Source organism: Rhinolophus sinicus, linkage group LG12 (genome assembly GCF_036562045.2).
Source record: "Rhinolophus sinicus isolate RSC01 linkage group LG12, ASM3656204v1, whole genome shotgun sequence".
NCBI lineage: Eukaryota > Metazoa > Chordata > Mammalia > Chiroptera > Rhinolophidae > Rhinolophus > Rhinolophus sinicus.
In genome coordinates, this window is record NC_133761.1 from 3,032,588 (window position 1) to 3,058,036 (window position 25,449).

General features: G+C 53.8%; 1 protein-coding gene across 2 annotated transcripts in view; it reads left to right on the forward strand.

The window, feature by feature from the left end:
• The window catches only part of COL22A1 (collagen type XXII alpha 1 chain), a 200,560-nt gene that overhangs the window by 13,735 nt on the left and 161,376 nt on the right, over positions 1-25,449 (forward strand). For both annotated transcript variants that reach the window (XM_074316437.1, XM_074316438.1), the window contains exons 2-3: positions 1,587-1,749; positions 5,677-6,243. In XM_074316437.1, coding sequence (XP_074172538.1) covers positions 1,632-1,749; positions 5,677-6,243 — 685 coding nt within the window. In that variant the 5' untranslated portion in view covers positions 1,587-1,631. The remainder of the gene's footprint in view (positions 1-1,586; positions 1,750-5,676; positions 6,244-25,449) is intronic.

Here is a 25,449-nt window from a genome sequence, read left to right on the forward strand (position 1 = left end):
TCCCCAATAAAATCTTTAAAAAAAAAATCTGTTGCATTTCTGCACATCAACAGCACATAATCAAAAATGGAAATTGAGAAAATAATTCTTTACAATGGCATCAAAAATAGCATAAAATACTTAGGAATAAATTAAATCAAGCAGGCATATGACATACACTAAAAACTAGAATTCGTTGTTGAAAAAATTAATGGAAGTTTATCTCATGTTATTGCTTAATGGTTACAGAGTTTCAGTTCGGGTGGAGAAAAAGTTCTGGAAATGGTGGTGGTTGCACAATGTGTAAATCTAATTAACGCCACTGAACTGCACACTTAAATTGGTTAAAATGTCAAAATTTATGTGACATATTTGTCATCACAAAAATAAACATAAAAGATGCTCTCTTATGAATGTTGTTACATGGCAAGGGAGAATTAAGTTTGCAGCTGGACTTGAGGTTGCTAACCAACCAACTTTAAGAGATGGAGATTAGCCTGGGGTATCAGGGTGGGCTCGATGTAATCCCGAGGGTCCTTACAAGTGAGAATCAGAGAGATGGCAACCTAGGCTTGGCCGGTGCTAGACCAAGAAGTCTGACCTTCTCCTGAAGTGGTCATGAGATGCCCTCCCTCACTGACCCCCATCCCCGTGCCCCCACCTGTGCTTCTCTCAACCTGCGCTCATTTTATCCTACCTTGCTGTGGCCAAGTCTTGCCTGTCTCCTAGGTGTCAATGAGTGCTCTCGAGGGTGGATTTGGTGTCATTCATCTGTCTGCTCTCAGCATCTGGCACAGGGGAGCCACTGGTAAATATCTGTTAAATGAATAAATCAATGGTGAAATCTATGAACTCTTCCATTTCCTGGATCTTGGCACTGATAATGATAAGTACTTTTTAAATAGACATCCACCTGAAAATAAAATACACTCAAGGGAAAATACACTTAGCTAGTAAACCTCATGGATCAAAGACATGCATAGGAAGCAAAAAACACTGTCTCTCCTATTGAGCTGGCAAAGTTTGAGGGATTGGTGATATTTGCTGCTGCCAGGCATGCAGTGAGAGGGCACCCCATTCACACTGCTGGAGGCAGTGGAAGCCAGATGACTTTTTTTGTAAAGCAGTTTGACAGTTCATATCAGGACCCTTTCACACCTCATATGACCCCCTGAGTATTTTCCTACAAGCCTGTCCTAAGAAAATAACTAAGTGTGAGTAAAGACAGGTACAAAGATGTCCTCTTATAACATCTGAAACCAATAAAACAACCTACTAAATGTCCAAAAGTAGAAAATATGACCAAAGCAGGGGTGCTGGTGCCACAGGTGTAGCCTTAGGTAGTCAGTAATGGGGACTGGCAAGTCCTCGGGACACATTTGCCCATAGATGGATGGGGGACAGATGGGATCAGTGAAGGGGGAGGTCGCACGGGCGGTGCTCTTCACAAGGTCACACTGTCGGCTGTGAGATGGGGCGGGTCTCAGGGATGGACACAAGCCGAGCCTGGGTCTGGGGGAATTGCTCCCACTGGTGGCCTGGAGGTTGCTTCTTGGCAACGTCGCAGCTCGAGGGCCTTCTCTAAAAGTGTGTCTTTCTCCACACAGGAAATGCTCCAGTAGAACTGAACGGTGTCTTTTCCTGGCCAAGAAATGCTCGTCCCCAAGCACAAGAGAGCCATGGCCAGCCTGCGACGGACCTCCGCGGCCGGCCTGCTCTGGATGCTGCTGCTATGGACGGGGCACAGCAGCTGCCGGGCCCAGAGGGCAGGTGGGGATGCCATGGGCTGTGCCCGGCTGAAGACACAACAGTCAGTGTGCACGTGCGTGGGTGTGTGGCCGAGAGTGAGCTGGTGACTGTGTGTGTGTGACAGAGGCAGAGAGCGAGACAGTGCGCGTGGGTCAGCCAACAAGTGTGGGTGTCCGCGGTCTTCCAGCCAATGTGTGTAAAACTTAGTTACGCAGCAAGGGCATGTGTTTGTGTGTGTGTGAGACAATACGTGTGAGTGCGCGTCTGTGTGTGTTGAGTGTTTGTGAGAGTGAGTACCTGTGTGAGTATATGAGCGTGTGAGTGTGACTCATGTGAGTGTAAGTATGTGTGACAGTATGTGTGTGAGTACGTGTGAGTGTTGTCAACCGGCAAAGAAATAACTCTCCAGAAAATCCACCGAAAAAACAGTTTAGTAAACAAGAAACGAAGCCACCAAGGAGTGTGTACAGGAACACTCCTCAGCCACTGTCCCACCTGACAGCCCACGTGGGAAAACAGTCCCCAGGCCAACATGGCTTCCACTTCCATTCGCATCCCCCCCCCCCGGAAGTTACCACAAAGTTCAACAGGAAGTCAAGACTAGAGAGTTAACAAGGGGCCCAGCGCCACCCCATAGTCCTCCCAGCTCTATGGTTGAGCATCTTGAGATACTGGTTCACTTTCAGCAGTGCGTGTAAGCACATATGTGAGAGTATGTGTGTATGCAGGCATGTATGTGAGAGCGTATGGGTGTGAGGCCGTGTGTGAGCGTGTATGAGACTGTGCGAAAGTGTTCAGAGTGTGTGTGTGAGAGAGAATAGAAGGAGCTGTCGGAACGCCTGTCTCGAGTCTATCACATAATGAGTCGTGAGTGTGTCTCTAGCACGTGCCTGTGAGGGTTGGGGACAGCAGGCAGGGGTGAAGGCCCTGCTGTGCTGAAGGCTTTGGGGCCACTGCAGGGGAAGTGGACACACTGGGTCCCACCAGGAGGAGGCCAGGGCAGCCTGCGCCGTAGACGGAGGACGTGGCAGTGTCCCGGAGAAGGGCAGGCCGAGGGCGGGAGGGGGCCCTCACCTGACACGGTGGTTCTGCTCACCTGTCGGAAGGCCTCCCGGGAGAAGCACTGCGGGTGCCGAGCAGTGACGGAGGATGCAGAGCATGAGCCCGTGGGTTTCACAGCACCCGGCGGCGGGGAGGGTACCTGTCACTGGACCACCGGACGTAAAGCGCCGCCCGGACGTCGTAAAGCGCTGCCCGCACGTAAAGCGCCGCCCGGACGTCGTAAAGCGCTGCCCGCACGTAAAGCGCCGCCCGGACGTCGTAAAGCGCTGCCCGCACGTAAAGCGCCGCCCGGACGTCGTAAAGCGCTGCCCGCACGTAAAGCGCCGCCCGGACGTCGTAAAGCGCTGCCCGCACGTAAAGCGCCGCCCCGCGTAAAACGCCGTCCCATTTTGCAGATGAGGCCCTGAGGTAAAGAAAGGCCGGAAACCACCTCCAGGTGAGGCCGGGAGAACCCAGGAAGCGCTGATCTAGAGCCCGAGCTGGTTTTCCCTGCGGCGTCGAAAACAAAACACAAAACCCAAATCCCGAAGGTTTGCGTTTCTCTATCGCCGTCACAGAGTTTTCTCATCTGTTTTACTTTGCCTGAGCCTCCCAAATCCGGCCAGCTGGAAAGACAGTGACGGCTGGACATCCTGGGTTTCCTGTACTGCGGGCTCCTGTGTCCCCGAGAGACCTCACCGGGGCCGTTGGCACAGGACTGCCCGTCCGGAAGTGGGGAGGCCGAGAGGCCCGCGCCTTCTGCGCCCTCGCATCCCGGAGGGGAAGACGCCCCGAGAGAAGCGGTCACCTGCCGGCGTCGCGTGGCCCTTGCCTGGGGCAGAGCTGAGGCCGGAAGCCTGGGCACTGGCCCCGGGACGAGGGCCCTTCCTCGCGTGTCGCTGATTCTCACAGGCGCACGATCCAGGCTGTTCTGCAGCCTCCGGACGAAAATGTGCCCCGAGCTGCAAGCGCCTCCGGTGAGGCCCGTTAGAACTTCCTGCAGCTTAAGACAAATCTGCTCAGGGGTCACAGCCTGAAGGTGGGGCCCGGACTGGCCCTCCGCAGCCATTGTCCTGAACAGACTGGGACACGATTGTCCCAAAGACAAAAGGATGACCTTTGTGTCGAGGAGGAAACCTCTGCAGGAATGACCTGAGTCCACACACCTGGGCAGACACCCCCCAAAGCGCTAATCCTATTAGGGATCCATCCTGGGAAGGCAGGGCTTTATTGACCTCAGCTCCCAACACGCAGAGTGTGACTTGGCTTTTAAAATCCAGAGGGAGGAGTAGATGTGGGAGATTCACGAACGGTGCTGGCTCAGGGTGGGGCAGGGAAGCATCGGTGTGAGTGTGTGTGAGTGTGTGAATGCATATGGCTTCATCGTTTTTCTGTTTTTGAACTTAATTCATCGCTTGTAAACATAAAATTAGAAATACCAAATCGTAAATTCACTCATGGCGCCTCCGCTGTCAGAGGTCAGCAGAGTTTCTTTCTGCAGGTTCGCGCAGGCCTGCGCACACAATCCCACACGTAGCCAGACACACAGCTTTTCACACCCCACGATGTAGTGCAAGAACGTGTCCATGTCAGTGATGAGGACTCCTTTACAGCCTGTGTGAACACATGATGATTTTTATTTAAGTAGTTCCGCATGGGGCATCAAGCATGCTGTCTTCAGGATTTTGCTTGGCAGAGCTGCCATCGACTTCCTTCTTTATTTTCTTTTTTCCCTTCCATTTATCTCATTACTTTCTTAGGGTCAATCACTTAGGGTGATTTTGGAATTGGTGGGTCAACAGATACCTTGGTCTTTGTGACTTTTGCCCATCTGATAGTATAACAAAATGTTTTTTTGTTTTTCCTGCGCGCGCGTGTGTGTGTTTTGTTTTCACTTGCCAAATGTTTGTGCCAGAGGCCTGGTCAGCTGCTGCTATTGGCATGACCAAGCCCCAGATTCTGGAAGAGTCAAGACTGGGGCTTCTTGATAGTTCCCTTGTATGTTTGTGCAGCACTTTGGGGTTTAGAAAATAGTTTTATGTTATCGAATTCTAAAATTAGGATGAGCAAGTTCTCCGCACTGGTTTGTTCTGAGGATCAGAAATAAATAGTGCCGTTTTTTTGTTTAATCAAAAACATCATGTAATTGATAGAAAATTTATAGTTACAAAAATGTAAGCATATTTTACAGAGTTTTACAGAATTGTGTAAGTTCGTATTTAAAATATATGGAAGCAATATATTTTATGTGATTTCTGGTACTGAAATACAGTACACTATTTAAATATCCAACAAGAGAACACTGGCTGAATGAATTATGTTCATCCTTGCAGTGGGCTGTGTAGCCATGGAAACCAGCATTATCGCACTGGAAATGGGTTTCCAGCACATTGCTGAAAGCGGGGAAAACACCTTATACATCTGTGTGTCCCACTTTCATCAACAACTATATGGAAATAGAAAATAATCAATTATGTGCACCGTGGTTAGCAGTGGTTAACTCTGTGTAGGTGGGAATATGAGCATTTCAAACACTTTTTGATCGCCTTTGCTGAAATGGGCATGCATTTTTTTTCCTTTTTTTTGTAGCAGGTTTAAACAATAATGAAGGCACTTTGTAACCAGGTATTTAAAGAAATTGACACAGTGGTGTTCCATGAATGTTAGTCACGTTCATGTAAGATTATATACTGTCCGCTGGACCTCACAGCACTTTGGGGACACCCATCATCATGGGACAGTTAGGAAACTGAGGTTGGAGCTTTAAGGCAGCTGGACAAGTGGGAGGCAGACTGGGTGGGTGTTTGAGGCAGGTCAGTCTGACCCAGTGACGACACCTCCAGGTCCCCCCAGGAGGGCACCCTTTTCGCATCCCATTGACCCTACCTTCCCCTTTCTCCCCTGCAGGTTGCAAAACTGTCCACTACGACCTCGTCTTCCTGCTGGACACCTCGTCCAGCGTGGGCAAGGAGGACTTTGAGAAGGTCCAGCAGTGGGTGGCCAACCTGGTGGACACCTTCGAGGTGGGCCCCGCCCACACCCGGGTGGGGGTCGTGCGCTACAGCGACCAGCCCACCACGGCCTTCGAGCTGGGCCGCTTCCACTCGAGGGAGGCGGTCAAGGCGGCCGCAGGGACCCTGGCCTACCACGGCGGCCACACCAACACGGGCGACGCACTGCGCTACATCACCCGTCACAGCTTCTCCCGGCAGGCGGGGGGCCGCCCAGGGGACCGCGCCTTCAAGCAGGTGGCCATCCTCCTGACCGACGGCCGCAGCCAGGACCTGGTGCTGGAGGCCGCGGCCGCCGCCCACCGGGCGGGCATCCGCATCTTCGCGGTGGGCGTGGGGGAGGCGCTGAAGGAGGAGCTGCAGGAGATCGCGTCCGAGCCCAAGTCCGCCCACGTCTTCCACGTGTCCGACTTCGACGCCATCGACAAGATCCGGGGCAAGCTGCGGCGCCGGCTGTGTGAGAGTGAGTGGGCGGCCGCGGGGTCCTGGTCCCAGTGGGGCTCCTTGAGCAGAGAGGGGCGGGGTGGCCAGGCCAGGGGAGGCCCCGGCTACGTGACTGGGGGCGTGGCAGCCATGCCCAGTTCTGTAATGTGAGAAACCCAGGTGCATCTGCGCCAGCACGTGCGTGTCACCAGGGCGGTGTCCTGTCACCAGGGCGGTGTCCTGTCGTCCTGCTTCCAGGGCCACAGAGGAGGAAAGCAACTCACAGAGGCTGGGTTCTAATCCCATCCGCCCCACCCTGAGATCCAGGAGACTGGTGAAATGTCTCCGAGAGGCATCTTCATCTCTGCCGTGGGGACACATCCACTTCCCCCCAGAGCTGTGGCAGGCAGAGCTGTGCCCGGCACCTGGGGCTCTGACCCTTGGTGGGGTCGTTGGGAGGCCAGCCCCTCCCCAGGACAGGAGGAGTGAAGTGGGTTTCCTTGGGTCAGCCTGTCTCCAGCTTCTGTCTGCACTGTTGGGGTGATGTTTCTACCTGTGGGCGGGCAGACTGTGGCTGCCCACACAAGACAGCTCTCGGTGAATCTCAGCTGCCTGAGTCTTCAGCCCAGGAGAGGAGACCATGGCTCAGCAGCCTGGATTCAGTCAAAGGGACAAGTAGGGAGCCCATGGCTCTTCCCAGACCAGTTACAGAACTACAGAGTGGAAATGAGCTGGCTGTCTGGGGCCCAAACCACGGCCCCTGTCCAGGGTTGGCGAGTGGTTAGTTACCACCCCCACTCCCTCAAGGAAAGGGTTTGATCTGCACAGGAAAATTGGGGGGCTGTAACCAACAGAAGGGGAACCAGATGCAGGCCGCCCAGCCCACTGTCTGTCCACCAGGATCTCATTAGAACAAAATCTCGCTTTGCTCTAGTCAGACTTCTCCAACTTCCTAAATAGATGTAAGATTTAAGTTATGCTCCGTCGTCTAAAGGGAATCCTTTTTGGTAAATACAGCTGTAAGCTGACAAGAGCCTTCTCTGTTCTGGTGACAGATGATACAAAATCCTCTCACAATTGCTTCAATTAGAAACAAAGCACAACAAAACAAATAGCTAATAGTAACATTTTGAAAGGAGTGTAGCAAGATTGAATCAAGGAATGTCACACAATCTATACCAGAAATCCCGGGCACGTAGGACCCTGTGGGTAACTTCACAGCCTGATCGAAGGTGTTTTGAGTAGGGACTTTGTATGGATGATGTGGAAAATCCTAGACTAACAGCTTGGGTTTCTTGGTGTAGTAATCATTCCATTTACTCTAGCCTCCTGGTTCATTCATTTAATAGCATGCAATGTAGCAGTCATTGGATTCAATCTAATCCATTCATTCAGTCTTTAACAACCCAACCATGCATTCATGCATTCATTCATTCATTCGTTCATTCATTCCACAACTACACATTGAGTGATTCCTCCGCTGGGGGACATGCCAGTTGCCCAGGATGCAGTGATGGATTTGATGTTACTCTCATCCTTGCGAAGCTTCTGTCTACTTGGGGCAGCAGGAAAGTGGCAGATAATTATACTACAGAGTCTGTACCCTGGGGTTTATCGGCCTCCGGTCTGGCTTCCACTCAAGCAGACGAGCTCCGGGAGGGAAAGGCTATTCCTTGTGGTGCCCCAGTGCCTGGAACAGGGCTTGGTATGTGGGCGGAGCTGCTCAGATACTGTTTAAAGGAAACGAGGGCAGTGACCTGGCGGTTAGTTCTGTGCTTGCTGTTGGCATGTGCTCCTAGCTGGACGTCTGCACGCAGGGAAACTGCGGCCCTGGACCTGGGCTGCTCTCGTGTGTGGTCACTGACCAGTCGGGGGCTGGTCCAGGCTGCCAAGTGCTCGAGTCACATATACACCGAGGTTTGTGATATAGTATGAAAAAGAGAGTCAAGAATGTCACAGATATTTTTATATTGGTTACATATTTACAAGATGATATTTGGGAAATGGAGGTTCAGTACAGTAGATTTATGAAATTAATCTCACCTCGTTCTTTTTATTTTTTATGTGGCCAGTAGACAATCTAACGTCACATGTGAGACCCACATCTAAGGTGTCTTCCTCCCCCTCTCTGCCCCCACCCCCTTCCTCCGTCTCCTTCTGCTCTGACGCAGATGCTGGCGATGATAAACTGAGGTCCTGCTGCTTCCAGAGCCCATGCTTTCCATCCAGCTTGGCTACTGAAGGGAGCAGTGGCCGCTGAGGACCAGCAGGCTCCCTGGCTGCCCCCCACAGGGGAAGCTGAGTCCCAGGTCAGGGCACAGGAAGTGAGGGGCTGGCGTCTGGGGCGAGTGCAGCAGCCCTGGCCCCTAGGCTGCCCAGACTGGGGTCCATGAGCAGTGGCGGCTCTGCTCTGGGAGACCCCTGAGAGCGAGCATGGCAGCAGAGCAGAGGGAGACATGGGAACAGGAATAGGCCTGGGCTTCAGCAGCACTCTTTTGGGGAGGCTGCTACAGAAGCCTGTCTTGGCCCGGCTGCTCCTGAGCCCCGTAGGCATGACCTGTCCTGCTTCTCAGGACCTCAACTGCCTCCAATCACCACTGTGCCGCGAGCTTTGGTAGAATTCCAGCGGCATATCCGGCCTGTAGTCAAAGGTGCACACAGGATGACTGAGTCCGACTTGTTGATTTTCCTACCACATTTATGACCTGTGCTTGCATCCATTGTCAGAGTGAATGTGTGCTGCAGCCTGTATTGGAGTTTGCACTCTGCTTCCTAATGGTTTCTCAGTGACGTAGCTGTCATTGGAGCCGCTCCCCAAGGAGGCCCAGCTGGGCAGGCACAGAACCGGGACGCCCTCTGTTGTTTGCCCCAGGCCCTGGGTGCCTGTCCGTAAGTTACAATGTTTAGGAAGCATCTTTAACTCCACTGTGTCGCTGGAGTCTCACCACGCCCCCCTAAATAAGTCCTCCTGTTCCACCGTTGATGGTGCTGGGGGCAGAGGGGCGGACGGGCTTGTCCAGGATCCCGGGGCTCCAGGGCAGCACCCACCGCCCGAGGGGCTGAGTCCTTCCAGCTGCCCCTCTGTAGTCCCAGCAGATATGTAGTCATTGAAGCCTAGCACACCGGCCTCATCCACGGTGACCAACGGCTGTTGGTGAAATGAATGAATGAAGCTCACGGTACTTGAAATCATTATCCCCGTGTTATAAACGAAAACACATCTGCAAACTTACGAGTGGAATAAAATCAGCAGCAGGAGTGGCCAGTGTTATTAGAGAGGGGTTTCTGGCGTCACACCCTCCGGGGCCTCCCCTACGGTCCGCTCTGGTGCCCGGCTCACGGTGCCCCCGGCTGGGGCTCATCCGGGAAAGCACTTCTGCGTCGTGGCATCACCGCCTGCCTCTGTGGCCGGACAAGGTTCCCAGGGGACTCAGTCTCAGCCCGGCTTCCTGCAGTGCATGGGGCGGAGGCTGTGGATGGGGCCAACCCCAGAGCGTCGGCTGTAATTAAGAGCTTTCTCCACCCCGGGCTCTGTCGTGGCCACAGAACAACCTTTATATAGCTTATCGGGTCACTGTAAGTGAGCCTCTGGAATGCCAGCCACCGCCGGCGAGGGAGCCTCCACCTACTGCTATTCTGGGGACACTATGGGGGTCCTCTCTCCCCCCTCCCACGGGCAGGGAACATTTCCTGGATCCTGTCCTTTCACTCTTGGACAACTGAGCTGAGATGTTAGTGTGGCTTATAGCCCGGAAGGGGCCTCTCCCGTGCTTCTATGGTGCTTTGTCACATGGCTCACGGTCACCCTCTGTGTCTCTTTCTCTTGTTGATGTGGTCACGACTAGCTCCGTTACTGTCCCAATGACAGCTCTGATTACTGGACAGTATACCTACCACTCTGACGGGGGGGGGGAAGGGGGAGGGGGGGGACATTCATTTATTGCCCTCCTAGAGTTCTCACTGGACAATGTCAGCATGTACACGCAGCTCTGCGTGTGGCTTAGTGTGTGACTGCATGTTCTCAGCCCGTGAGTCTCAGCTCCCTGCAGGCGGCCATCACCTCCTCAGACTCAGCTGTAAGGGGGACATGAGGTTAGCCCCGGCTGGGCGCTGACAGTCGCTCCCTTGCTGTTTACTGCGGCCGTGGCCAGACCACTCCACCTCCCACGGAGGGGAATTAGTAGGTTCCCTTGAAAATTCATGTATGCTCTGTCATGCAAAGCATTTTCAGTAAATGACACCTTATTTGTGTGATTGGGAATGGAGTGGCTGGGCCTTATAGATACCATCTCACAACAGTGGACACTGAAGGACCCTTTCCAGGTCCTGTTGGGTTATCTCTGTCACCGTGTGTTTATTGACCCCGTGACCTCCTGGACATTGTGCTGCGGCAAAGGGATCAGATTGGTGAATGAGGCATCTCTGAGCCTATTCTCCTGTGTTGTTTCCCAGAAGGGAGGGAGGTAGAGAATCAGAAGTTAGGAGTAAGGGAACTGCAAACAGTGGTAAGTGCTTTGAAGAAAATACAATGGGGCCATGTGACAGTCTCGGGTGAGGATCACAGGAGGGCCTCTTTGGGAAGAGAAAACTGAGTTGAGCTCAGAATGACACGACACCGCCGTCCATGGCAAGATGTATAGGCTCGGGGTTCCGGGCAGAGGCAGCAGTGAGGCAAAGGGCCTGGGGCAGGTGCGGGCTCCGAGTGCTGGAGGAGCACGCAGGCCAGCGAGCTGGGTGCGGGGCTGCGGGCCTGGCAGCGGCTAATAGTCCTTCAGAGACAGTGTGCTCATCCCCATTTCAGGATGCAGAGTGACGGCTCGGCTCCGTGGCTTAGCTTGCCCAAGGGCACGTTGCTGGAAGGAGGCCATCCAGGCTTCAGCCACGCGTCTCCCTCAGCCAGACGCGGAGTCCACCTGAAACCCCTGCAATACTCTGCGCCCTTGGAGACCCCGCGATGACACCCAAGGCAGGGAAGGGCGTTGGCGCTGGCCGCTGGCAGGTCTGGGGGCCATGGCCAGCCTGGAAGCTCTGTGGGACCAGCGCCCTCCAAACCTGACTCTTGTAGCCATCACAGGGCACAGCCCTCTGGTGGGTGGCATGGTCCCCAGTGACCACACTGTGTTGCTCCTGCCTCTATCCTCACGTCCCTCTGTCCAGCCTGGAGACTTAGTGGTGAGCTCAGGACATGGCCACACACCACACACACCCACCGTGTACACAACACAAACACCACACACGCCATCCCCACCCCACCCCACTCTACACAAACACACAGCACATGTACGTACACACAGACCACCACATACTCCACAACGCACACGTATACATGTGCCCCCCGAGACACACCACACACACTCACACATCTGGGCGTACGTGTGTGGCCGCAGGGCGAGCCGCCCAGCTGGTGCTCTGGGTGGAGCCGAAGGCCGGGAGGAATGGGTGGCGGCATCAGCTGTGGGTTTGGAGTGCCACGTGGAAGTCTGTGGCTTGGCCCTTGGGACCTCGTCAGCCTCAAGAAGCAGTTCAGGCCAGGGCCCCACCCGTGACCTGAAGGTCCCTGGGAGTTCCTCCCGGAAAAACATTATGCTCGAGGTCACCCTATAAATGGTAATTGGGGTATTTAATTCTGATTATGTGTTGAGAAATTTTATTAGAAAATGACTGAAAGTGATGAAAAACTAAAACGCCCATCATTTAGTTGTAATTTGTGTCCTGTATTACGGAAGGCTTTGGCCAGCCAGGCCCAGGCCTGGAGGTGACCCCTGGGAGCCCTTGGGGCATGTTCCTGCCTGAGTCCTGTGTCTGCCTAAGACTGTGACCCGTGTGTCAAAAGCGAACGGGCTGCCTTTGTGGCTGTATCTTTCTCTTTATAGTGACCACTCGCCTGCATGCAGACATGTGCCTTCACTCCCTCCGTCCTCCCCAAATGAGCCTCATTCCCGGTGCTGCTGGGACCACATCACACCAAGCCTTCCGGCTCATGGAAGTGTGATTGTGCGTTTCACATGTGGCTTTAGCTTTGAGTTGGTAAAGGGATGAAATGCAGTGGCCACAACTAAGTTGGTACTTGCAAAAAGTATGTCTGCGCACACCGACAATCTCTATACAAACAGATGTCTGCATTTAAATATGCATCGTGTAATTAAACACATGGGACACTGCGTTTCCAGTGTCTCATGGGGTGCAGCTGTCCCTGTCTCGGCTGAACGGGTTTCTCCCTTGTTCTTGTCAGAGGACGAGTGGGATGCGGGGGTTACACAGTGTTTAGGGGCTTTCTAAGAAACGGGGCTGATGAATTGCAGTGCTTCTGATCCAGCCGCACACTTACTGGAAGGCTGAGGGAAAACAGTTGTCAAAACAGTGTGTTCTAGGCGACTTGTTTTACTGGAAGACGTGTCAGTCTTTGTCCTTTTAATTACAGACTCTGGTTTCTGGGAGGTTACCCCCACTCAAACATATGCACAAACACACACGGTTATACTCACACACACGCAAACACATAGTTATAGCTACACTCAAACACACAGGGCCACACATACACGTACACTCAGAACATGCACGTACACAGACACGTACACACATACACACACCACACACACACCACATACACACACACACCCCATCTCCCCACACACACGAATGAACCTTGGCAGGGTGGTCAGCACTGTTAAGACCCCCTTTTTCTGCCCCTTATCCTGGAATAGGCTACGTGCAGTGCTTAGACAAGTACAGCTTTGTAAAAACCAGTGCATTTGGGGTGTCTGTCTGCACCTGTGAAATACCTACTCCCATTTTCTGGAAATCTGACCAGCCAATTTTGGTTGATACAGTAATGGACACATAGTGTGTTTTTATCTGTTTTTAACAAAAGTTCTTATTTACATCTGTCTGACACCCAGCTGTGAGAAGAGTGCGCAGAGGGGGCTGTGTGCCAACAGGTGGTCTTGGGGCTGCCCTGAGGCAGCCGGGCAAGCAGGAGGCTGTGTCCCCACAGCGCAAGGCCTGGCAGCCCCGGGCACCTGGCTCAGAGTGTGTGTGTTTTCTCCTGCAGCCGTCCTCTGCCTTAAACCCCTGAAGCCTGCCTGTGCTCAGGTTCGGCTGCGAGCAAAGCACTCCAGCCAGAGCAGGACCCTGCCACTTGAGAGCAAGTAGGACATGGGGTTACACAGGCCAGAATGCAGAGCTGAGCACCTCCATTCCCCTCTCTGCTCACCTGAGTGGGGTGTGCCTGGCCAGAGCCTGCTTTACACTTGGGGCGACCCTAGCCCATGAGAGGCCTGGGCAAGAGAACAAAAGGCCTGCCTACTCTGGGCTTTGTGTTGTAAGTTACAGCTGAAGTGTAAAAAGTGTCCTGGAGAAAATGCTCCATCCCCTGACGGGGCTGGGGGCAGGTCTGTGCTGGAGTCCTTGGACCCCTTTAAGTGGCATGCTGGGACGTGGTGGCCCAGGGGAGTCCAGCCTGGCCCCAGCCCCCTTCTCTTGACACTTTCTGCTCGGTTGGTCTTTCCCCATGGGGACTTTATGTGCACATATGAGGACACTCCAAGATACAAGGTCACGTTCTGTTCACGATCCACAATCGCTGCCCCTCGAGCCCTTGAGCCCACGACTCACCTTCAGAACCAATCTGCAAGGAGGCTGGCCCTTTGGAAGCAGGTGTGGGCTGTTTGGGCAGGATTAAAGGAGGGGCGTGGGGCCTGAGTGGGCGTGGTCCCGTGCCGTCCTCCTCGGGCAAGATGAACCTGGAGGACGTTCTGTGAGAGGCCCTCAGGTATGTCTCGGTCCAGGGGTGGCATTACCCTCCTCTCTCTCTCTCTCTCTCTGTCTTCAGGGAGTCAAAAAAATGGAGCTGAAAGAGTATAGTTTCTGGAATATGATAGGCCTAGGTTATAAACCCTACTCTGCTGTTTACCAGCTGTGTAGATTTGGGCCGAAGACGTAAACCTCACTCTCCTCACCTGGAAACGGGAAGCAAACATCTCCCCACAGGCGCACTGCAAAAAGTCCACGAATGTCCTCGGATCGTAGGCCTGAGCAAGTCTAGAGCCCACCTGAGCGGCGTCAGCCAGAGCCCAGAGAAGGCAAAGCCGCCGCGAGCTCCCAGCCCCCCCGCCACGCCCTCGCCCCCTTCCCCGTCCTTGATGCGGACATGGAGGCCCAGGGAGCAGCAGCGACCCATTCAGCACTAGTGCTCCGTGCAGTGGAAGTCGGGGTGAAATGGGCAGCAGGCACTTTGACCCACGTACACCAGGCCCCAGACACGAGTGCTGAAAAGAGGTGCTGGGGCCCCAGGCTGGCTGGGTCTGCACTGAAGCCTGGGTCAGCTTCGCACCCTCCTCCTGGCTGTGTGTGTATTTGACAGCAGACTCCACATTCAGGGAGGGCTAACTGGCGTGTTTCTCCGAAAATAAGACCGAGTTTTATATTAATATTTGCTCCAAAAGACACAGTAGGGCTTATGTATAGGGGATGGCGTCCTGAAAAATCATGCTAGGGCTTATTTCCCGGTTAGGTCTTATTTTCGGGGAAACATGGTAGAAGCGTCTCATTGGGAACTCTGGCTAGGCCACAGATGATTCCCGTGGCAAACATGTTACCAGCCTGTGCGGCATGTGCCATTAGCACCAGGTGGGCCTGGCCAAGGGTGTCGAAGGCGAGGTCAACCATAAGATAACTTTGGATTGGAGGTCACAAAGGGCCCTAAGCATCAAAAACGAAAAGAAAGGAAAAAAAGAAAGGGAGCCAGTAAACCTGTAGCGAGGACCTGCTAAAATTATAGACTTTTCTTCCCCCTCCCCTCCCTCTTTCTTTCCTCCTGGGTTCCAGCAGTTTATATCAGTCTTTAGATATAGGTTGATGGACCTGGCTTTGAAGTCCTGTTTGCCGTTTATCATCTCTTTACTTATTACTTAACTTCTGTACTTAGTTTCCTCATCTGTAAAATGGGTATACCTGCTTCTGTGAAGATTAAATGCATTCAGGTATAAAAACTGAGAGATGGTGGGTCCCAGGGCAAGGCATAGAGAGGGTGGGAAGTTCCCAGAAGGGCTATGTTTGGAGAAAGAACATGGGGGTATAGACCAAAGGGAAGGGATTCAAAACTAATTCCTGGGCAGGTTTGAGAGTGACACTTAAGGAGTCGGGGAGACTGGGCGAGCGATGGGTGGCAGGAGAAAGTGCGTCCTCGTTTTGAACATTATTGAGTTCTGGGTGGCTTCCTGGTCACGCGTGTAGAAAATTCACAGGAAGAGCTGGAGACGCAGATGAGCAGGTGGGTGAGGGTGAGGCCATGGGGTGCCCCAGTTTGGGAGGTGCTCACTCTCCGGGTCCTGCAGTGTCAAAGTGGGCACCTGGGGGAGGATGCTTTAGACTGTGGGCCTGGGTCACCGTCGCCTGGGTTCTGCCGGAGAGGGGACCTAGATGCGATGCCTTGTACCACAGAACTGGATGGAATCAGCTAGGGTCAAGGGAGAGAGCGGAGTGAGCTGCAGTGTGGGGGTGGGTTGGCTGGGAATCAGGAAACGGGGGTGGAGAGTTGACCAGAGAACCCAGCACACAGTAATGCTCTCATGAGGAAACTGAGGCTGGAAAGCCTGCGAAGCTGGTTCCTGGTCAGCTAGAAGAACAAGGAATGGGAGCTGCGTGCAGCCGAGGGGAAGCTCACTGTCCAGGGGTGGGGAGCCCGGTGCAGGCTCGCAGGGGTGCGGTGGCAGGTGACCCCTCCCCCTCATGCTCCCCCCAGGCTGGCCCCTCTGGCCGCTCATCCTCAGAGATGGAGGCAGTCTGCAAAGGGGAGCAGGCCCAGGGGGGTGCCCTGGACAGAGGAGAGCTCATGGGGGTTGGCCCCACCTCCCAGGTGTGGGTACCCTCGCCGCTCCCCCAGGCCTCAGCCCCATCTCATTATTGCTCTGCCTTCACCAGCTGGATTTGTCCAGGGGCAGGCGAGGCGGCCCCAGCTGTTCCTCACTGACATCTGGCTGTGATTTCCCACCAGCCCCACCACAGTCCCCGCAGGAATGCAGCCAGTGGCCATTCCAGGAGCCCACCTCCACCACCCCTCCGTGAGGGGGGCGGGAGCAAATGAGCAGGGCTGGCCAGGTCCCCCTCTGCCCAGTGGCCTGGTACCCAGTGAAGGGGTCCCTGGCCTTGCTGTGGGCTCCCACAAGACATTAGGGGCCTGACAAGGTAGAGGGCTAAGCCTGGCCCCTGCCCTCTCCTGGGGGGTCTGGCACTCCTGTCCCTGTGGCCTGCCCTTGTCACTGGTGTTCTGATTCTAGGGACATGACCCTGAGTCTGGATACAGATGTCTGATCCCACATTCTAATGGAGAGAATGTGGCCACAACTAGAAAAAATAGCACCTTATCTTGTTTGCCCATCTCCCCTGAGAACCACAGGCTACTGGGGGAGGCATTTGGGGCTCATTGAGCCAGTCCTATGTTTTTCTGAGGCTGACGGGGGAGGTGGTTTGTCCTGGCCACAGAATGGCAGGGTCCCCGCCCCCACAGAACCAGGCCTCCTGCACGTCCCGTCTTGCACCTTCTCTCTCCTCCACCCTGCCTCGAGTCTCAGCTCCCCTGATGGGCCAGGAGTCTGGGTTCCTGTGACACATTTGCATTTTGCCACTCCTTAGTTTTTCTGTTTCTTCATCTACTCAGCATCCATGTAGGGAGAAAGGAGGGTTTCTTTCCCCCCTTGCCTGTAGATCTGCTCAGTGACCCTCTCCCGGCACCGTAGGATAAAGTCCTTGGGGGTGCCCCTTCCGCTCTGAGCCTGTGGAAGCTCAGGGTTTGTGGGTGGCAGACGGCAGTCTGGGTTCAGGTGATTTTCACTCAGCACCCAGGTCCCATGGTGAGAACGGACAGGAGAAAGAGGAGGGCTGCTGTGAGATCGTGCTGGCCTTAGGGAGAAATGGGCACTTCGCGTACTTTCTGTTGCCTAATCCCTGTTAGGACCTGAAGGGTGGCTGTTAAGAGTGGATTCTGTTCTAGATTTGGGCAAACTAGCCTCAGAGGGTTTGAAAAGACGCAGGGTGCCACACACAAAAAGTACAAGTTCACTCCCTAGGAAAGAGCAAACAGATCAGACAGTAAGGAAGACGCTCCCGGAGATGTTTGTTTGTTCACCCTCAATGATGAAAGTACAACCCAAGGCAGTGAACTTGGATCGGAGGCTTTGCATCAAAGACAGCAGGCAAAGCTTTGGGGGGGAGTTGGGCACTAGAAGACATGTGCCATCGTGCCAGGACCAGTGTCCCTGTAAGACACACTGGAGGAGGAGCTCATGGGATGACCCCTCAGCACGCGGTGTTTCCTGGGTTGGGCTTCGGGGGCCTTGGAGGAGTGGGCTGGACGCTGCAGGCCGTGTGTCCGGTGTGGACGGAGCCCTGGGCCTGGTGGGGTTGGACCGTGAGGCCTTTCCCCATCGTTGGCATTGGATCCCTCGTCTACACAATGAGAGGGTTTGCTTCTAGGGTCAGTCAGGCTTTTTCCTGGTCCTGAAGTCTGATGTGATGTTGTCAGAATATTAATTCCAGATAGAAGTGCCTGTCTCGTTTACTCCCTCACAGCCTGACTCAGCCACTAGCCTTTCCTACAATGTTCATCTTCCACCTAATACGAGAGTGCGGGGGTGTGCTGGGCAGGGGGCGGGAGCTGTGCCTGTCATCCAGGCAAGGGTTTGAATCCCACCACTGTCACTTCCTGCAGGAGTGACTGTGGAAGGGCCGGCCCTCCAGCGGTTTGAGCCTTGTCTGTTTCTCTGTGAACTGGGAGTGACAACCCCAGGAACGCCATCGAGAGCCTAAATGAAACGCCCTGGACTGTGGGCAGCAGGAGGGCGGCGACTTGCTGTTCCCTGGGCCTTTTCAGCATCGCTCAATGATCGTGTCCCAGCAGTGGGGGGACACACGGGACACGATAGTTCGTGGCCTGCTGCTCCACTCCTCGGTGAGGCCAGCAGCTGCTGATGGTAACTTCCCAACAGAACACGAGTGTCCAGCAGTCCTGGGGGCGTTACCTCCATCCCTGTCCATTACTGGCCTGCGATCCTGCACTGTTGACCCCCCCATCTGTCATGTGACAGTTTCCAAGGCATCCTTGAGGCTCCTCGGAGCCCTGTTCTACAGGTGGGTCCTTTAACTCCACACCGGTGGTGCAGCGAGCGTGCCCTCACCCCTTGGCCGGCCGTGCACACCTCAGCCTGCTGTAATGCAGAAATGGGGGTGCTGGAGTCAGTCAAACCTGGGCTTGCATCTCGGTTCTGTTACTTGCGGACAAGTCACTTAATCTTGTGAGACCCTGTTCTCTTTTCTGAAATTCACGCTTAGCCGGCACAGTTGTTGGAGGCAGTGCTGTGAGAATGTGCTCGGTGGGAGACATTCGCGGCCTGGTCTTCCCTTTGCTTTTCCTTTCCCTCCATGAACCGCCTCCCCCTTACAATGGAATCCTTGAGATATTTTCAGCACTGTTGGGTTCCTTGGAATCGTGAGCCTGTTGAGTTCAAGATGAACCAGGTGACAAGCAGTCCACATACCCACTTGTAAAACCCCAACTTTGAAATATAGAGTAATTAGCATCTCTCTAATTTTCTTGGTGAAAATAATTCTAAAAAATCATTATAGAGGGAGACTCTTATAAAGGAAAGATGTTGTGGAAGCAGGTGTGTTTTCTTGGAGTGTCCCCAAAGAGCCCCCTCAGCCACCATTCCTAGAGGTAATATGTGGATGGGTAATTGGAAGCACCCCTAAAACCAGCGGTCTGGGAAAGGGGTGCCTGGTTCTGGCATAGCTACTGGCCCTGCTGTCTCCGTCTGCCACTCGCCCTGGAACCCCTCCCACTCGAGCACTGATGACCTGGGCACTGATGTCTAACCCCATGGTATATGTTGCCCTGTGTTTGTGGGACGTGTGTGCAGGATTAGACTCGTGGACCAATCCTGCTGCCTGGATCTTTCCCTCCACGTAGCCCAGACCTCTCTCCCTGGTTCTCCTCTCTCACCAGCCTCCTCTGTCTGCCATATCCTCCTCATCTCTCCAACATCTTCATGTCCAAGGCCCGACCCCGGCTTGGAGACCTTCTTCGCTGTGTCTGAACCAGCTGAACCACTCCCAACGCTTAAACGCTGTGCACTAGCAACTTTCAAATCAAAAGAAAGCCGGGAGCCCCTCTTAGCGGAGGTCCTTGCAGTCTCTGGTGACACCTACTGGTGCTTGGCCCATGGGACACTGCCTGGAAGGGAAAGGAGGCCCAAGGGACCCCCGACAGCAGAAGTCACACCCTCCTCAGGCAGGTCACACTCGCACAGTAACCGCAGCGACCCTCAGCCTGGTTTCCAGAACACACGCTGGACGTCGTCCCGGCAGCACCACCTCCTCACTGCCCAGAGTGCCCAACATGCCTGGGGTGCGACCCGGCACCTTCCCACCATCTTGCGGCCCCTCTCTCCACTGGAGCCGCAGGGGCCTTCCCTCCCGGCCCCCAGGGCAAGCCAGCCCCTTCCTCCTCAGGGCTCTGTACTTGCTGGAACCTTCTGCCTATTTGCTCTTCCCCTGCCTGGCTCATACCCTTCTTAGCTGTCAGCTCTGATGTCCCTCAGCCAAGAGGTTGTCCCAGGCCAGCATGTCCGATGTGTGTCCTGGCCCCATGCCCAGCACCCCATCACAGCACCCACATATTTTGTCCACAGCACTGATCACATGTGATGACCAGCTTGCTTCTCTGTGTCTGTCTCTGTTTTCTCTCTGCCTCCTTCTTCGACAGACGAACACCAAGAGGGCAGGGCCACCCACCTGCGTGTTTGCATATTTGTTCTTCATGCCAGGACTTCTGTGGTGGCACATGGCAGATACGTGTTGGCTGAAGGAATAAATGAATGAATGGATGAATGAATGAATGAGCACGTGTTAGATGCTGGGTGTTCTGCCAACAACTTCCTACCCACTATCCCATTTAATCTTCCTGATGATCTTGGATGGGGGTGGGGGTGGGGAAACAAACCCATAAAGTTTTACACCTATTTCTGGGTTTGGAAACAGACACAAGGAGAAACTGACATGAAAGCGGTATAATCTCTGTAGACTTTAGACCTTCCATCCACTGAGGGGGAAACGTGCTCCTACTGGCCTTGTTTCACCAGGAAGCAGGCATGTGCTCGGGCTGGGAGAGGAGAGAGGGCCCTGGTGGGGCTGGCCGCTCTTGTCACTATTTCCTTTGACTCTCTAGGCTCCAAACAGAAATTGGCACACCCCAACTCAGTGTCAGGAAGGACCAGCTGTGTCGGGGCCCAGCCCACACGCCTCATGCCGTGCCAGCTCCTCCTGAGACGGAGGAAGTGTGGCCCAGATCTCATGGGCCCAGCACTCACAGCTGTCAGCAGGTCCAGGGGCATTTTTCTTTCTAGCAATATTCCGTCACTTTCCACCAGGCTGCCTCTAAAACACGTACATAAACCTTTCCCCCAAGGACTTGGCACCCTGATCACCGCCTCCCTCCATCCTAACGAACATGGGAGATGGAGATTGATCAGCCAGAGGACCTGGGGCCTCTGCCAATGCAGTTTGACCGAGGAGGGAAATGCAGGCCAGAAATCTGCAGAAAATTCTAGGACCGTGGGTAGCATTCATCTTCTCACATGGTCCACACCATGACCCCAGGACACAGGTACTAACAGGCTTTGTTTGACTTCCAAGTGGGAAAGCTGTGTATTCCCTATAAAATACGGGTGGTAATGTCTGTCCTGCAGGGCTGGGAGAGGACTAAATGAGAGCATGTGTGAGATCTGGAGACAGTGTAGCGGTCCAACGACTGGCTGCTGACTGTTATATTTGCACATGCAGTGTGCTTTCTGATGCTGAGGTGTACGGCTAGAACAGTGGTCCAGCGCTCCATGCCCAGGCCTCACTGCCCGGGCTCAGTTCCTGCCTCTCCTGCTCATTAGCTGTGTGATGTTGGCTAAGTTACTTAACCTCTCTGAGTAGCAGCTTCCCCATGCGTCAGACACACATACTGTCTAGAGCTGCTTTACCTGGCAGCTGGTGCACTGTGGGGGTTCAAGTACTTACCTTCTCCACCATTTCACAGGTGGTATGGAAAGCCTTCCCTGCCCGGGTTGCCATGAGTTCATGGCCCAGGGCCAGGACTGTGGTTCTGGTCCCTCTGGCTCCAGATAAAGTGCTTGTTCCTTTTTGGAGTTCTTTCTCAGCCCCCACTGCTGACCCTCCGAGCATGCGCAGGTGTTCACTGGAGAGTGTGCAAAGCACTCTCCTTCTGTCATGCAGGGCGCCCTGCAGGGTTTCTGCTCCCGCTCCCCACATAAGAACACAGGACACGGTGAGGCCAAACAGGAACACCCACGGAGCCATAGATAGGGGAGTCATACCACTATATTCTTGCTGGCGGCCGGGTTGGAGACACAGGAAGCAGGAGCCACACTGTTCGCAACCCTCACTGCACCGCTTGCTAGCTCAGCCACCATCTTCTTGCCAGCCCCCATTTTCTGCTAGCGTAGCCACAACAGTTATATTAGTGGCCAATGGCTCACTGGTTACAGCTGACGGCCAACTAGCCACAGCTGATGGCCATCCAATCACAGTTGATGGCCATTTACTACCTGAGCCAGCACCTGTCTATGTGAGGCCGAGAGCCTGGAAACTGCTCTTTGGGGCTCTGTCCCCACACCGTCTCTCTGCTTTGCTATGTGGTGGCTCCGTGGGGGCTCCCTTAAAACCAAGGGCCTGCTGCCTGTTGGTGGCTCCTGGGTGCAGAAGTGCATGTTGGTCACCACTGGGCCCTCTTTCATTCCCTAGGCCTCCTTGGGAGTGCACAGGCCCAGCAGCCCCCAGGACTCCACGTTCACCTGTGGAAACAGCCCTTACGGCCGCCTGCTGCCTCTCCCCCTGCAGCTTCCGGCTGTCTCGGCAACAAGGGCCCCTGGACGTGGTTCAGAGCCGCTTTTCAAAAAATAATGATAACCTAAAAAAGCTGTGCTAGGAAGTCATGTGCAAATCTTTAAAGCAAATTTGAAGATACAGCTGACCCTTGAAAAACACGGTGTGAACTACGTGGGTCCACTTAGGCACGGATTTTGCCCAATAAATGCAGTCGGCCCTTGTATCTGCAGTTTCCCATCGGCAGATTTGACCACCTGTGAATGGAAAATAGCATTTCCTGTTCGCATCTGGGAATCTGCGGTTGGGAATGTGGAAATAGTTTTCTGTGCTCTGTTGGTGGGATGCCCGGATGCAAAGGGTCAACTGGAGAGTCACAAGTTATACGTGGATTTTTCACCATGCTGCGGTGGGCGCCCCTAACCTCACGTGGTTTAAGGCTCAACTGTACAGAAATGTAAAGAGGAGATAAAAACCCCTAAGCTCTGGCCCCGGAAGTAAGCCCTGCTTGAATGGGTGCTTCCAGGCATCCGTTTACACGTGTGTTTGTGGTAGCCAGTGTGAGAGTGCTGGAGTCATATTGAACTTGAATCCTGTTTTCACCACTGACCAGCGGTGTGATTTAAGCAGGTCCTCTAGGTTCTCTTAGCCTCAGTTTTCTCATCTGCAAAATGGGTGCAATAAGGAGCCCTGAGCCTTGCCAAACAGGATGCTAAACACAGCATGTGTCAGCAGCAAACATGTCAGCTGTGCCGGCAGGAGTTCTGATTCTAGTGTTGCTGATGCTCCTGGATTCTTACTGCTCCCCCGAGACCTTACTCTTTCCACTCTTCTTGTTCTTCTGGGTGAGGGACCTGCCCCCCGCACGTGGGGGTGGGGCAGCGTGTCTTAGCCGGAGAAGTTGGCAGAGTGGGAGGAGCATGCAGCTGTATTGAGGCATCTAACGGCTTTTGTGAGAGAGAACGGGGACCTGTGTAGGGTTTGGTGCCAGCAGGGAGCAGGTCTTGCCGTCTGCCTACCCCAGGTCCCCAGTCCCAGCAGCGTGTACGTGGCCACAGACGGCCCTAACTCGGAGAGCATACATCCTATTGGCAGGGAGTGAGGAAACGCTTCTAAACACCAGGGCTGCTCAGAGGCAGAGGAGCCCCCGAGGAGGCAAGGTGGCCATCTGTTTGTGCAGGCTTTGGAGCCAAACAGACTTGGGGCCCTATGGGCGGGTGCCCTTGGGCAGGTGACCTTGGAGAGACTGATTGGGTTGTGGGCAAGAGCCTGTGCTGGAGCCAGCATGCTGACTGAATCATTTTCTGGTCTGTGGCCTCAGGCAATCAATTTGCTAACTTCTCTCTGCCTTTCCTCCCCCATCTATAAACAATAGCACATATCGTGTCAGGCTGTAGTAAAGATTCGATTAAATTGTGAATGGATTGGACATGCTTGGAACAGTGTCTGATGCAGAGCAAGCTGCCTCGTGTGTCTGCTGATCACGGAGGTAACGCCATCCCCAGCAGAGCACAGTCAGCATAGTACCTGGGCAGGGGGGGGTGGGGGTTGTAATAATTATTATATCATCCCTGGCGCTCCCCAGTGGGCATGTGTGGACCATTTCCGGCCTGTGCCCTGTGTCTGCTGGGGTTCTGATTCATCACGTCTCTCCTCCGCCTCCTCCCTCCCACTCAGAATGTCATCATGTCATCTGCGGTTAGCTGCCATCAGCAGCGGCTGCCCTGAGATGATGGATGGGCAGTGACTGCCTCCTCTCCCTGCTCTGAGTCCTCAGGCTCTGCTCCCTGCATCCACGTCCTGCCGACCTCCTCCAGTGGGGCCACCATCTCTACTCCTAGCTTCTAGATGCAGGCCCACCTTTATTCAAATCCAGATACTCCCCCTATCGCATGAGTTTCTTAACCTCTCTTAGCCTTAGTTTTTACATCTGTGTAATGGGAACAGAATCTACCTGCTAGTGTGGTTGTTGTGGATAAATCCCAGCGGGGTGGTGGGCACACAGCAGGGACTCAGTCATTGCCAGCATCTTCTTTCCCACCTGGAGACACTCTTGGCTGAGAGCCAGGGGACGGCATGGCTGTGTGTTCTCCAAGCAGACCTGTGGCGTGTCACTGCAAAGCAGAGGGACATCAGAGAGTATCTTGTGCCAACCTTCCTCCTCCCCTAATATGTAAACACATTCTCCCCTTTGGTCATTTGGTAAACTGAGGACGAGTGGATGTGTTTTTCCAGAGAAGAGACAGTGAATTCCCGGCGTTTCCCCTTGGGGCTGAAGCTCTCATCAACCAATATTCGGCCTCGGTTGAAGGCTGGTGAAACAGACCCATACAGTGGGATGAGAGCTCTTTCTTCTCTCCAGAAGTCTAAGATGTTCTACTTACATAAACACTGCGGGAAAATATACGTCAGGGGGTGACAGTTAACTGCAAGGGAGCAGGGTCTTTGTAATCAGCCATGTCCTTTCCTGTGTTCTCATGCTTTCAAAGAGGAAAACCAGCCAACGAACCAGGAACTACCTACCTACACGTTTTGATTCCTGAGAACTTACCCCGTCCTTCATCCCAGAGCTGCTGCTGCTGTTGGTCCTGAATGATTCCCCGAGAATTCCGTATTTACTGGGGCAGTGAAGGTAGCCAGTCTGTCAGTAGCTCCTTAACCAGGAAAACAATGCAACACTTCTCATCACCCTTGTTAATTGTTCTGAGGTATCTGGAGGGAGAAGCTGGCCTTCAAATCCTTTGTCCCGGTTTATCAACGCGGTTAACAGAAAGGGAATGCCTGCAAGTTTGGAACACACTCCACCATAAACAGAGAAAACCCAACAATAGTGGCTTACACAAATAGAAATTTATTTTTCCTATGCTTTTGACCCGGGTCCAGGGTTGGAGTCCCTCTCTCCTCAGTTCTTCTAGATAGTCCCACAGATATTACATCCCACATTCTAAGGAGGGAGGGGAAGCAAAGTTGCCAAACCCACCTACCTATCTGCCCCCTTACATAGAGAAAAGCAATCACTGCTTTTTAAGAAACTACTCCTCTCTCAACCACAGCAAACTTGTGTTATTTACTTCCTTGGCCAGAACGGGGTCACATGTTTGTCCCTAGCTGCAAGGGAGGCTGGAAAAATGGGGGCCAGAGTAACCATAATTGCTTTAGACCAACCAGCCACAGCTTTTCTCCTTGGGCTGAAAACTGCCATTCTGAACAATAATGGCCTTCTTTTAGCCAGAAGGGAGCGGGGAAGTGACGTTAGGCTGACAGCAATGGTGTCTGCCACACGTCCATGGCAGGAGCTGGGGAACTCTTCTCAGTGGCTCACCAACATCGTGGTGAAGCCCATGCCTGAGCGCCGTCCACT